Source organism: Lissotriton helveticus, chromosome 1_1 (genome assembly GCF_964261635.1).
Source record: "Lissotriton helveticus chromosome 1_1, aLisHel1.1, whole genome shotgun sequence".
NCBI classification, from domain to species: Eukaryota; Metazoa; Chordata; class Amphibia; order Caudata; family Salamandridae; genus Lissotriton; species Lissotriton helveticus.
Window position 1 is genome coordinate 351,965,640 of NC_136057.1, and position 12,287 is coordinate 351,977,926.

At 47.3% G+C, this 12,287-nt stretch overlaps 1 protein-coding gene across 1 annotated transcript in view; it reads left to right on the forward strand.

Annotated features, from left to right (window-relative positions):
• The first annotated feature begins 1,204 nt into the window (after positions 1-1,204).
• TUBA8 (tubulin alpha 8) overlaps positions 1,205-12,287 on the forward strand; it is a 64,566-nt gene continuing 53,483 nt past the window's right edge. The window contains exon 1 of the mRNA XM_078673595.1: positions 1,205-1,232. Coding sequence (XP_078529721.1) covers positions 1,230-1,232 — 3 coding nt within the window. The 5' untranslated portion in view covers positions 1,205-1,229. The remainder of the gene's footprint in view (positions 1,233-12,287) is intronic.

Genomic DNA, 12,287 nt, shown 5'->3' on the forward strand with positions numbered 1-12,287 from the left:
GTGCAGGGCGAGGTTGTATGGTTGTATAGAGAAGGGTATAGCGGTACAGATGGGTACAATGATATGTGGAGATGTACTGTAAAGTGCTGGGCGAGGTTGTATGGTTGTATAGAGAAGGGTATAGCGGTACAGATGGGTACAATGCTAGGTGATGTACTGTAAAGTGCAGGGCGAGGTTGTATGGTTGTATAGAGAAGGGTATAGCGGTACAGATGGGTACAATGATATGTGGAGATGTACTGTAAAGTGCAGGGCGAGGTTGTATAGTTGTATAGAGAATGGTATAGCTGTGCAGTTCTGCATGGACGGCATACAGGTGGCACACGTGGTTTATAATTATAACTATGCAGGTATGTTCCGTCTACTGCTTCCGAGGCAGACACTGGGCCTGGTGTATCGCAGAGGCGGGTCTGTGAGGTTTGGGGGTTGTGATGTACATCACAGGGGAGGAGAACCAGCGAGGGCCGTGACGTCACAGCTCAGGCTGGCGGGAGTGAGTGAGTGTGGGTCTTTCTTGGATATGTAGACATCGGTGTGGCCCGACCCCCTCCCAACTACCACCCCCCGGCCCTGGTGACTACCCCCTGCCCAGGGCAGGGCCTGTCACTGGCGGCATTGTGATGGTGTCTGTGATGGGGGGCGACGTCCGGGACACCTACCCAAAACGCCCCCTACCGGCCCCCTGCCCCGCCAGAGGCTGCACCAGAGGCCAGCAGGGCGAAGGCGTGTCAGGGAGGGGAGAAAGAGACAGCCCCGGGAGAGTGTCCATGCAAGGGAGAGCACGAGAGGCCAGCAGAAAGAAGTGTCAGTAAGAGACAGCCCCGGGAGAGCGCCCCCTCCTGCAAGAAACAATACGAAAGGTCAGCAGAGAAAACGGTGTCAGTGAGAATATTTAGAGAGTGCGAAGAGAGTGCCCCCTGCAAGAGAGAGAACGCAGACGAGCAGGAAAAAGTTCAGAAAGTCGGGGGCTATTGAAAGACAGACGTGTAAAAACGCCCTCTGCAAGAGAGCACCCGACAAACTAGAAGGACAGACTGTCAGCGAGGCCGTGGGGCGAGAAGTCTGCCAAAGAGACCTCCAGGAGAGAGGGACGCAGCGGCCAGGGATTCGCCAGCGACAGAAGTGACAGCAGCAGGTGGCGGTGACTGCAGGACACTCCCCGTCCCTCAGCGCAGACAGACACCTCGTCCGTCCGTTCGTCTGACAGCAGCAGCGCAGCCCGGCTCACCATGGTAAGAGAGTGCCGGCCCGGGGCGGTGGGGCCCGGGGGCGGGGGGGCATGAGGTGGGTGAGCCGTGTGTGGGGCCGGTGTCCAGAGGCCGCCGTCAACTCCCTTGTTTGGAAATGCGGGGCCAACTTGAACTTTGCGGTGGAGTTCACTGTCGGCGGGGCTCAAATATGTCTCATCGTCACAAGGGGGGGTAGGAGGGGGGGTGTCATTATTTACTGAAAGTGGGGGTCGGATTCGCCAAGCGCCTACCACCTGTATCTGAGGTTGAGTGACCCTAGAACATATGGCTGCTGCCACTCCCACCTTCCAAACACGGCAGGGAGAAGAGACAGCTATGGGAAGCAGGGGGTAGACTGCAAGGGAAGAGGTCCAGTCTGGTGAGAGGGCGCGACCTTCTGCAAGACAGACCGCTGTATACAGGGATGTGCTGTGGGCGACGGATGTGAGACTGGGGGGAGGGGGGCCACGGAGATCACATAGAGACAGCATGATGACAAAAACAGAAGTCACGTGATGCACACCCTAAAGAGTTTTTAAAGAGACACCTGGATAGGACTCGCCAGTCACTGGAGACGTGTGGCTCGGAGATCAGGGCTCGGTGCACAACCACGATACGAAAACAAGCATTTGCAATGCAATAGGGCTCGCATTAGTAAAGTTAGAGGTATTAGTATTGTAAATGACACATTTTTTATTCATGTTTTTGTTTTGAAAATAGCGAAACTAATAGCTTTGTCATTTACAATGCCAATAGTGTTAACTTTTGCAAACGTGACACCTATAGCATTTGTAATGCAATATGTGTTGTATTTACATGACTTAGATGTATTAATATTAAAAATAACAATGGGTTGTATTTTTTTCAATATTTAATACTTAAATAAAAGTTATTGTAATTTATAATGGCAATAGCTTAAACTTTTTGCAAATAACTTTTTGGAAGATTATGTTTAGTGTATTTTATTGTGATGAAAATACAAGAACAGAAGTGAAATAGTAACATTTTTTTGTGACATTTCTAATAAAGTTTGAAACATTGAGAGAACATATTTGAACCAGTTGTTGAATGGTTGCACAGATTGATGCTGTGGTGGCTCTGAATGATGTTGTGGCGGCGACAAGTGATGCTGTGGCGTTCAGTGATGCTCTGGTAGCGCATAGTGATGTTGTGGTGCCCCTGAGTGATGCTGTAGTGATGCGATGGATAGTGAGGGCGATAGATAGAGGGAGGGCGAAAGATAGATAGAGGGAGGGCGAGAGATAGAGGCAGGGTGAGAGATAGAGGCAGGGCAAGAGGGCGAGGGATGGAGTGTGGGCGAGGGATGGAGTGTGGGCGAGGGATGGAGTGTGGGCGAGGGATGGAGTGTGGGCCGGGGGAGGGAAGGAGTGTGGGCCGGGGGAGGGAAGGAGTGTGGGGCGGGGGAGGGATGGAGTATGGGGCGGGGGAGGGATGGAGTGTGGGCGAGGGATGGAGTGTGGGCGAGGGATGGAGTGTGGGCCGGGGGAGGGAAGGAGTGTGGGCCGGGGGAGGGAAGGAGTGTGGGGCGGGGGAGGGATGGAGTATGGGGCGGGGGAGGGATGGAGTGTGGGCGGGGAGGGCTGGATGGAGCAGGGTGAATGGATGGATGGATGGATGGATGGAGTGGGGGGGATGGATGGATGGAGTGGGGGGGATGGATGGATGGAGTGGGGGATGGATGGAGTGGGATGGATGGATGGATGGATGGAATGGATGGATGGATTAATGGATGGATGGAGTGGGGGGATGGATGGATGGAGTGGGGGACGGATGGATGGATGGAGTGGGATGGATGAAGATGGATGGATGGAGTGGGATGGATGGATCGATGGAGTGGGGTGGATGGATGGAAGGAGTGGGGGGATGGATAGATGGAGTGGGACGGATGGATGGATGGAGTGGGATGGATGGATAGAGTGGGGGGGATGGATGGATGGAGTGGGGGGAGTGGGGGGATGGATGGATGGAGTGGGGGGATGGATGGATGGAGTGGGGGATGGATGGATGGAGGGGATGGATGGATGGATACATGGAGTGGGATGGATGATTGGAGTGGGATGGATGGATGGATGGAGTGGGGGGATGGATGGATGGAGTGGGGGGATGGATGGAGTCGGATGGATGGATGAATGGAGTGGGGGGATGGATGGATGGGAATTTACGAGAGAAGCGGGAGGACAGCGCATAACAATGAGACTAACAGATCTGAGACATACTCGTGTGTTTTTGCGGTATGATTAAGCATCAAATGAAAAGAGCCTATGGAGCGCTACAGTAGACTTCACGTTAGTTCGAGATAGAGACTGGGAAGGAAGGAAAAAGCACCAATTAAAATCAGGTGCATGGGGTCTCTGTGAGAAAGCTAGGCAGCGTAGAGTAAAGGGGCACTTACTGGGAAGGCTGAATTAAAATGCCAGTATCTTGAAAAACAGCTGTAGGATCAGGTGGGCTCAAGTGTCCGGAGCCACACTTTTAGCAGAGGCGGCAGATTTACTTAATATTTTAGGATGAACCCAGGTCACTGAATGAAGGCCCAGGAATGGAGAGTGGAGCGTTTCCTGCTGCTATGGCTGCCTGCGCTGAGTGCGAGGAGGAGCCAGTGTGGGGGAAGTTAATTAAGGCAATTACAGCTGGAGGGGCAATCAGAATCTCAAGGGCCGTGACATATCATAGCACTGCTCTGCCCACCCTGACGAGGGAGGGATCTAGGGCAGAGGTAGCAGCGCCATCACAATGGTAAGAGAGTGACCCTCATGGGTATACCCCCAACAGACAGGAATGACCCAGCAGTTCGCAGAAGGTGAGGAAATGTCCAGAAAGATGGACACTGATGGCCAAGAGTGGAGTGGAGCATGAACACAAATTGCGTGTGGGTTCACCAAGGAAATCCGCACAGGATATCACACAGACCCTGCGCCAGGTACACTCACATGGATGGTACGTCCCAGCCATCTGACTGCAGTGCAGAGCCGAACTACCTGTCATGAGCAGTGAGTAGCTGCGAGCAGTCAGAAAATAGGATGTGGATCGCTGCTGAAGATTGCCAGCCAGCCAGATGTTTATTATTTCTTCTATTATTTCTTCAATTGTATTTGAAGCCGTTTTATATGAAGTTGAATTAAAGCCAGTAGATGGCGCTGTTGCTACACAGTCGACAAGGTTACAGTTGAACAATGTGCAATAGCACATCGCAACCAGTCAGTGGTGTGCAATTAGAATGGACAAAACGGAGATTGAAGAGAAAGGAATTCCTGTGTAGTCCGATCCACAGAAAGAATTTGCTAATGAAGAACTTCTTCCAGGTGATTTGAATAACGTAACTGTAGACGAGACGATCTCTTATGATGCTCTTTGCTGAAAATTACCAGCTTGCTGTGCAGACACGTGAATAATACTCACAAGGATGACGCACACCAGCAGCCCAACTACCCTGCGGTGCCAAATCACTAGACCAAATGCTGTGCAGGGACATGACTGTCACCAACATGCATTACTGAGGCACCATAAAGATGAGACTAGAGCGGGTGGCTGCCTGAAGGGCACGAGTCCCATCAAGAGTAGCACAACACCAACACAGCCGATGACAGACAACGGTATTACCGCAGGAAAGCTTTCTTAAGGCGAGGGGATACAGCAACTTCAGTTAAAAAACCAGGATCTCTGTTGATTAGAGGACAGAACAGATTCGGTTCTAGAAGCATTCTTAATACTCCATTCAGAGCGTCTCTGTAATGGCGAGGATCCGGAACTACAGGGGTGAAGCCACATAACTGCCTGCACCGGTATCAACAAGAACATCGCCGAAAAGAAGCTTTTAGGGGCGGGGGAGCGGATCCCTTTGAAGCACGGCCTCGCGGCCGTCAAAGAAGTGTGAAACAGCAGGGATTAATTAAATGTAATTAGCGCACGCTGGGGTGAATGCCTGAGGCCCAGCAGCCTGATGCAAGGAGGCTGGGAAGCAAATGGGAAGCTCGTGCATGAGCACATGCACTCTTGAAAAACCGGCCGATGGTTTGACGGCTATACTCTCGTCCTATTATCCCTTGCGGGATTAATAGGACGAGCCCTAAACATAGCTTTGGAAGAGAAACTGGCACGGGGAATAGACTGCACCTCAGAACACACATGGATCTGGGGAAAAGGGGCCTTAACAAGGGGGGAGTAACAATCAAGCCAGAAGAAAAAGGCAATATCAGAAGACAGAAACCCAAGAAGGAATGCAAGGAGCCACCTGGGAAAATGGGAATATAAGAGAAAGAACAGTCTAAGAGAACTAGGGGAAAGGCACCAATCCTGGTTACAGACAGACCCAGGAGAACAAAAGAATCCCCGAGAAATAGCAATGCAGGGCCCAGCAAACTATAGAAAAAGCAGTCTATGGAAAGCGCACCAGAGAGGATAGAACAATCCAGAGGAAATAGAAGAACCCAGGGAAAAAAGCAATCTAAAGTAAATGCAACAATCCAGGTTAGGCGAGCAATCCAAGGAAAATAAAATAATTAAATGGCAAAAACAATGCAGTGGAAACAAAGCAACCCGGGGGAAAGGCAATCCAGGGAAAAGTGCAATCTAGACAGAAGAGAGCAATCCAGAAGGAACAAAGAAAAAAAGAGGCGCTGTAGTGCCACCAGTGGAGAGGAGTGCCCCATGACCTCAAGAACCACACCTGAGGCTTCACGGAGGATCATTGCATAAGAGAGCCTTCCTGGAAGCCCGGCGGACCTGGCAAACCTCTGGCATCTCTGCACCATATGAATCAGAAGAGCGTTGGCACCAAAGGATGCGTCTGCTTATGACCCTGCACTGCCCCCTCGGCCTGCCCTACCGGCTGGCTGTGGGTCCCTGCATCCTCTATCCATGAACTGAAGACCAACCTTGGGTTCCTCTTTCATCACAGCCCCTGGGTGTGCTCTACTGGCTGGTCTGAGTTCAGAAGTATTGGAAACGTCATCCTAAATTCCAGGGATATCATGGTTGGTAAGTCTGGCCGCACCCTAACCGTAACACATAGTGTCCCATTGTTCCGGTGAATGCCAACCAGTCCAGTTGGTGCCATCGATCCTGTCACTGAAGAATATTAAATGCAAGTAGAGGTTAACAAGATAAATGCCCCTGAAGCTTATACCTCCATCTGAGTGCCACACTACAAGATTCCTATCAGTCTTCTAGTCCCATACTGGGCTTGGGAACCCTGTAGCCAAGGCAACCCATACCATGATACTTTGTCTGGTTCAGTTTTGCCTAATAGCATCCTTTTTATTTATGTTCTCAGTTTACCTTAGGGTGGCGGGTAGGGGTGTGCTCAGATTTGTTTTCATGTTTTTGAGGTTTTGCCACCTTCCTAAGTGTGCAGATTCTCCTGGTTTCCTTCTGCACAAAGTCTTCTCTGCAAGATATGTTCCATGCTACTAAAACCCACCACGTCAAACACGACCCATGAAGTGCAGGTCATTATGCTTTTGAATGTGTGTGTTAAGTTCATGCGGAAACATGCATGCATGACTTTTCCTTATGTTTACATTTTGTAGAGCTTTTTTATGCACAGTTGTATTGCTGCCAAGATGTAGGCTGCTTGCTGCATAGTATAAATTCCGGGCCATTGTTTGAGTGTTAAACAGGATATTTCACAACAAATTGAAGCAAATCTCCCGATTTTCAGTGTAAGGCCAGCAGCAAAAAAATTGGCAAACTGTGTGAAGATGAAGACTTTTCTATGGACCTTCAAGAAGGTTGCTAAAAAAAAGTTGCACTCATATTGGTGGACCATGCCACTTTGGGTACAGTCTCTGCAGCTCTGTCCCTTGACTGCTGAGCTATTTTGTTTGAACCCTCAGCTGAAGACAACTAGGACAAAGGGCAAGCAAATCAGAGCACCTACTATACTTTATAGCAATTCGTTAACCGGGCTGTAATTGATATATCTGAGAGCAGTCTCTCGTTTTAAAAGAAGACGATGAATGAACGGCCGAAGACCTTTTTGATTGTGATCAATTGACTGTGTGTGATTGTTTCACCATGGAGGTGTGTTCACATTATACATTTCTAAACACTGGAGTAAGGTTTGGGGTCATATCGCAGTCACAAACAGTGATTGGACCTTCTAATTTTCTATGTTGTACCTTTTTTAACGACTTATACCTTGACCTTCATGTGTGTGATCATAATGTATCTAAGGCTCCAAATTGACAACCACCACCTTGAATAAGGGGATCGAGGCTACCTTTGCATAGTCGGGATTGCCGAGGAAGCGCCGGTTATCCAATTGAAATGCAATAGGTCTCTAGGTTTTGGAACATCAGCGATAAATGGCTGGACCCACGACGGATACTGCCCACTAACCATTAACTGTCCCAAAACTCAAGAGAAAAAGCCTCACAAGGTATCATGAAGAACATAGAGGGGCATAATTTTCTTCTATCTCTTGTAATCTTTCCTCATAACCTAGCTGCGGTAGGGATTGTCCTTCAAGTACACTATTGACATAGCGGTTAAGCCCGTCATGTAATTGTATCATACGCAGGTAGCTCTACAGAGTAGAAACTAGAGGATTTCATCGATTTGTGCATCAAAAACAAAAATAATGGCCTCTGACTGCTATTGCTGTTCTCAAATAATGAAAATTGGATGTCGTACTGTTGAGAGACCTAACCATGTTTAGGGATATTGTTTGTCTGCAATTTGAGCAGAACATATTGTCTCAAACATTGGATTAAAATAGATTTTATAGGGGCTAATGTGCTACAATCCTTTAAAAAGTGGTAATGCAATCCTTTTGTTACTACAGGCATGTGAAAGAAAAGTAGATTTGTTGAAGTAACATGCGATTAGTATATCTGACCAATGAGCTCTTACATTTGGTGGAACTAAAATGAAAATATAGGTATATCTGGCAGTTTGTTTGGTTTTACTTAATAGGTTCTTGAGCACAAGATATGGAAGATGATTGTTTTTATAGTCTAAAATACATGGACATAGTTTGGGGCAAAAAAATCACTTCAGTCGTTCCATCCAATGTTGTATAAACAATATTGAACTCTGTTTAAACAGTGACAAGCTGACACATCTTTTGGGGGTGTACAAAGAAGTTGTTGTATTCTAAACATTATTATACATACTATAAAAAATAGCTAAATTATACATTTTACAATATCTCATTGAATTTAGATGCCCATTCGATTTATAAGCCACTAAATCATTTAATTTGCTTGGGGAATTGCCAAATCATAACATCAGATTCCAGTTCGTGTGCCGCTCAATAACAAATTCAATAGAAAACAGGAATTCAGAAGCCCCTGCCAAAAGATGACCGACTGAAGATGCCACTTGTATGGCAGGGTCTTGCAATCTATTGGGCACATAACAGTACTAGCTTAGTGCTCATGTTGTAGCTGCCTTATTGGCGATTCTTGTCCCACCCATTTGATGAATTAGTTGGGTGGACTCTAGAACTCGGCATGCCAATAACATTGTTATCCAGAAGTGCAAATCTTTTAAATGCAAGCCTTCCAATAATTCTGCATCAGAGAATGATCCTGCTTCTGTTTTTGCTTGATAAATTCCTTTAGGATTTGCATCAAGTTGCTTAGAATCAATCTCAGTTCTTCTCAAAGCATCACCTACCCGTGGGAAGCCTGGGTAGGATATATCATCAAAGTATGTGGCCCCAACTCGGCTGAATCACAGATGACCTGGAAAATCAATAAGAAATGCATTATTTGCAACCTGAATGCTCCTTTAGTAACATTTAACTATTCAATGCATTTATCCATAATACCATAGAGTATATATATTTTGAAAATGGGTGCTGTGAAAAAATGCCTCATTTGGTTTCCTGTTTTCCGCAGTCCTTCTAAACCCTCTGATGAATGTTATGGTCACAGATCAATCGACGCCATAAGGTGTTACATTCTTCATTTCTTTTTTATCATCAGTGTCAGTCTTATTACCTATTCTTCTGCATCGATGAATCCCTTAATCCAGCCTGACAGCCGTAGATAAGACTGACCGCCTCATTTAAAGGAGGAAGATAACTTGATATTTTCCCAAAATTGGCAGATGCCCTGTCCGCCCTCCTTTGTTTCCAACCTCCAAATGTGATGGGGAACTGCTGTGTATCCAATGGCGCAAAGTATATGGCAACCAGTCAGTCTTAGTTTCTAAGTGCTCTCAGTTTGTCGTAGATCACACGTTCCTTTTTTTATTACCTTCTACTTCAGGCAGTCGCATACAGAATATATCTTTCATTTTATTGGAGCACTAGGTCAGTACAGGTTCCTGGGTTTCATATTAACCCTTAACACTGCCCTTTAGTTGGGAATCACATAAATAATCTGTGTGGTTAGCGGGTGTATTTGGATAAACAAGCCTCCAAGAGGAAAATATAAATAAAAGGTGAACATTTTTCACCGTCGGAAGGATGATCTCTCTGCAGGCATCATAAATTACTACAAAGAGAGGAACAAAAAGTTACAGCATTCCACTGCTTGTTACTTACATTGTTTGGGAGTGTTTAGTAAGCTTGATCTGATTGATTGGCTTGTCATGGTTGGTATCCGTGTCTTGCGGTGGTGTTGGCTGGGTATATGTGGCTAGGTTTCCAGGGAGCCCAGTTGCAAATGTTATTAGAACTGTAATTCTAAACTTTTGTAGGGTTTTACTCTTCCCTTTTCAGAAACATTTGTCAGGTCCTTGATGAAGGTACCTGAAGCCAGTTTGTTTTGGATTGTGGCTATACAATAAAGTTAATTTTGCAATATAGATTCTACAGTCCAGCAAGGTAGACTTTAGGTAGATCTTTCTCAGCTGCTTGTCAGAAGCAGTGGCGTAAGAAAGGCGCCCGCAGCTCCTGCAGTGCGGGGGCCCCGAGCTGCAGGGGGCTCACTCAGAACAGTACCCTGACCTGAGCGCTCCTGAGTGAGTCCGGAGTGGGGTCCCTCCATGCAATTTGCACGGGGCCCTCAAGTTTTGTTATGCCACTGCAGAAGGGTACAGTACAGTAAAGTACTCCCATTTAAGGTTTCTACTACAGAGTTTTAGCTGTCTGTTTGCCAGATGTTTTGTTTCCAATATACATGGAGTAGGATTTGGTGAAACCCTTGCTCATGACTGGATGGCAGTGTTCTGATTGGTTGGCTTATATCCTTCCATTCCCGATTTTGCGTGAATTCGGGGAGCTACACTTATCCTTTAATACTCCATCAGAGTGCATGCGTTTGTTTGGTCTCTCCCCCGTCTGCTGCATCTCCCTTCACTTTGCCCTGCCCCCTCATTCTGTGTTGCTTACCATCTCATCAATGGCTTCCACCCCCTCACCTCTTGCACTCATTTGTTAAAAATACCCTCACCATCCCACTCTTCTGTTTGGCACCACCTTCCTCCCAATACATCCCCACTTCATTTTTTTAAAAACTGATTTGCAACTGCCATGTCATTGACGGGCATCCATCTTAACGTGTTCTTTTATTTCCATTTCAAGATGGCTGTAGAGGAGTGTGCCTACATGCACAGTGGGTTCCTGGAAATGGGTTTGTATAATTTTAATAAACCCATTCAAAGATGGCCACCATGGATGTGGACACATCCACTGTGGCCCTCTTTGAATGGTTTTGTTAAGAGCTTACAAATTCAAAGGTTTGTAAATCCACTGTACCATTTTTGAATGGGTTTGTTAAAATATTATAAATGCATTAAAAGATGACCCCCATGGATGTGTGCGCATCTACAGTGGCCATCTTTGGATTAATTTCTAATGCCTATCTAACACTTGTAATGGCATATCGCACAATGCTATGCCAATGCTTATTTGGACTGTGGTCAGATTATGGCAGGGCAGCACTCCCTGTAATCCTGCCGTTGGGGGATTTAGAGGTAGCTGGCCAAGGTGTCTTCTGTCTCCTCTGGGAAATACTCAGTTGTCAGTTTGGTGGAGCTGCCATCGCGAAGGTTTTGGCTCACTGTGGCTTCCTCATTTTTCTATTCAGCATTTTATTATGTTCAAGTTCAAGTTCATGCATTTATAAAGCGCACTACTCACCCAGAGGGTCTCAAGGCGCTGGAGGGAGGGGTTTACTTTTTATCGAATAGCCATGTTTTCAGTTCTTTTCTGAAGGACATGTGATTCTGAGTAAGGCGGAGGTGGGTGGGGAGTGAGTTCCAGGTCTTGGCAGCCAGGAAGGAGAAGGATCTGCAACCCATGGTGGTTTTTCGGATGCGCGGGACTGCGGCGAGGGCTTGATTGGATGATCTTAGTTGGCGGGTGGGATAGTAGAAGGACAGTCGGGTGTTGAGGCATTCGGGTCCTAGATTATAAAGGGCCTTGTGTGCGTGGGTAAGAAGGCGGAAAGTAATTCTTTTGTTGACGGGAAGCCAGTGGAGGTTTTTTAAGTGACCGGTGATGTGCTCTTGGCGCGGGATGTCTAATATGAGTCTCGCTGATGCGTTTTGGATGCGCTGGAGCTTTTTCTGCAATTTTGTTGTAATTCCGGCGTAGAGTGTGTTGCCATAGTCCAGTCGACTCGTGACCAGTGCATGGGTGACAGTCTTTCTTGTTTCGAGGGGGATCCAGCGGAAGATCTTTTTGAGAATGCGAAGGACGTTGAAGCAGGAGGACGATACGGCGTTGAATTGTCTGGACATTGAGAGGGAGGAGTCTAGAATGAAGCCAAGGTTACGTTTATGGTCTGTGTGTGTGGGCGCAGATCCCAAAGCGGAAGGCCACCTGGAGTCGTCCCAAGCTGAGGGGGAGGATCCTAGGATGAGCACCTCCGTTTTGTCTGAGTTGAGTTTTAAGCGGCTCTGTTTCATCCATTCGGCTACTTCTTTCATACCTTCGTGAAGGTTGTTTTTGGCGGTGTTGGGGTCTTTAGTGAGGGAAAGGATTAGCTGGGTGTCGTCGGCGTAGGAGATGATGTTGAGGTTGTGTTGACGTGCGATGGAGGCGAGGGGACTCATGTAGACGTTGAAGAGGGTGGGACTGAGTGAGGAGCCTTGAGGTATGCCGCAGATGACTTCGGTGGGCTCTGAGTAGAATGGGGGGAG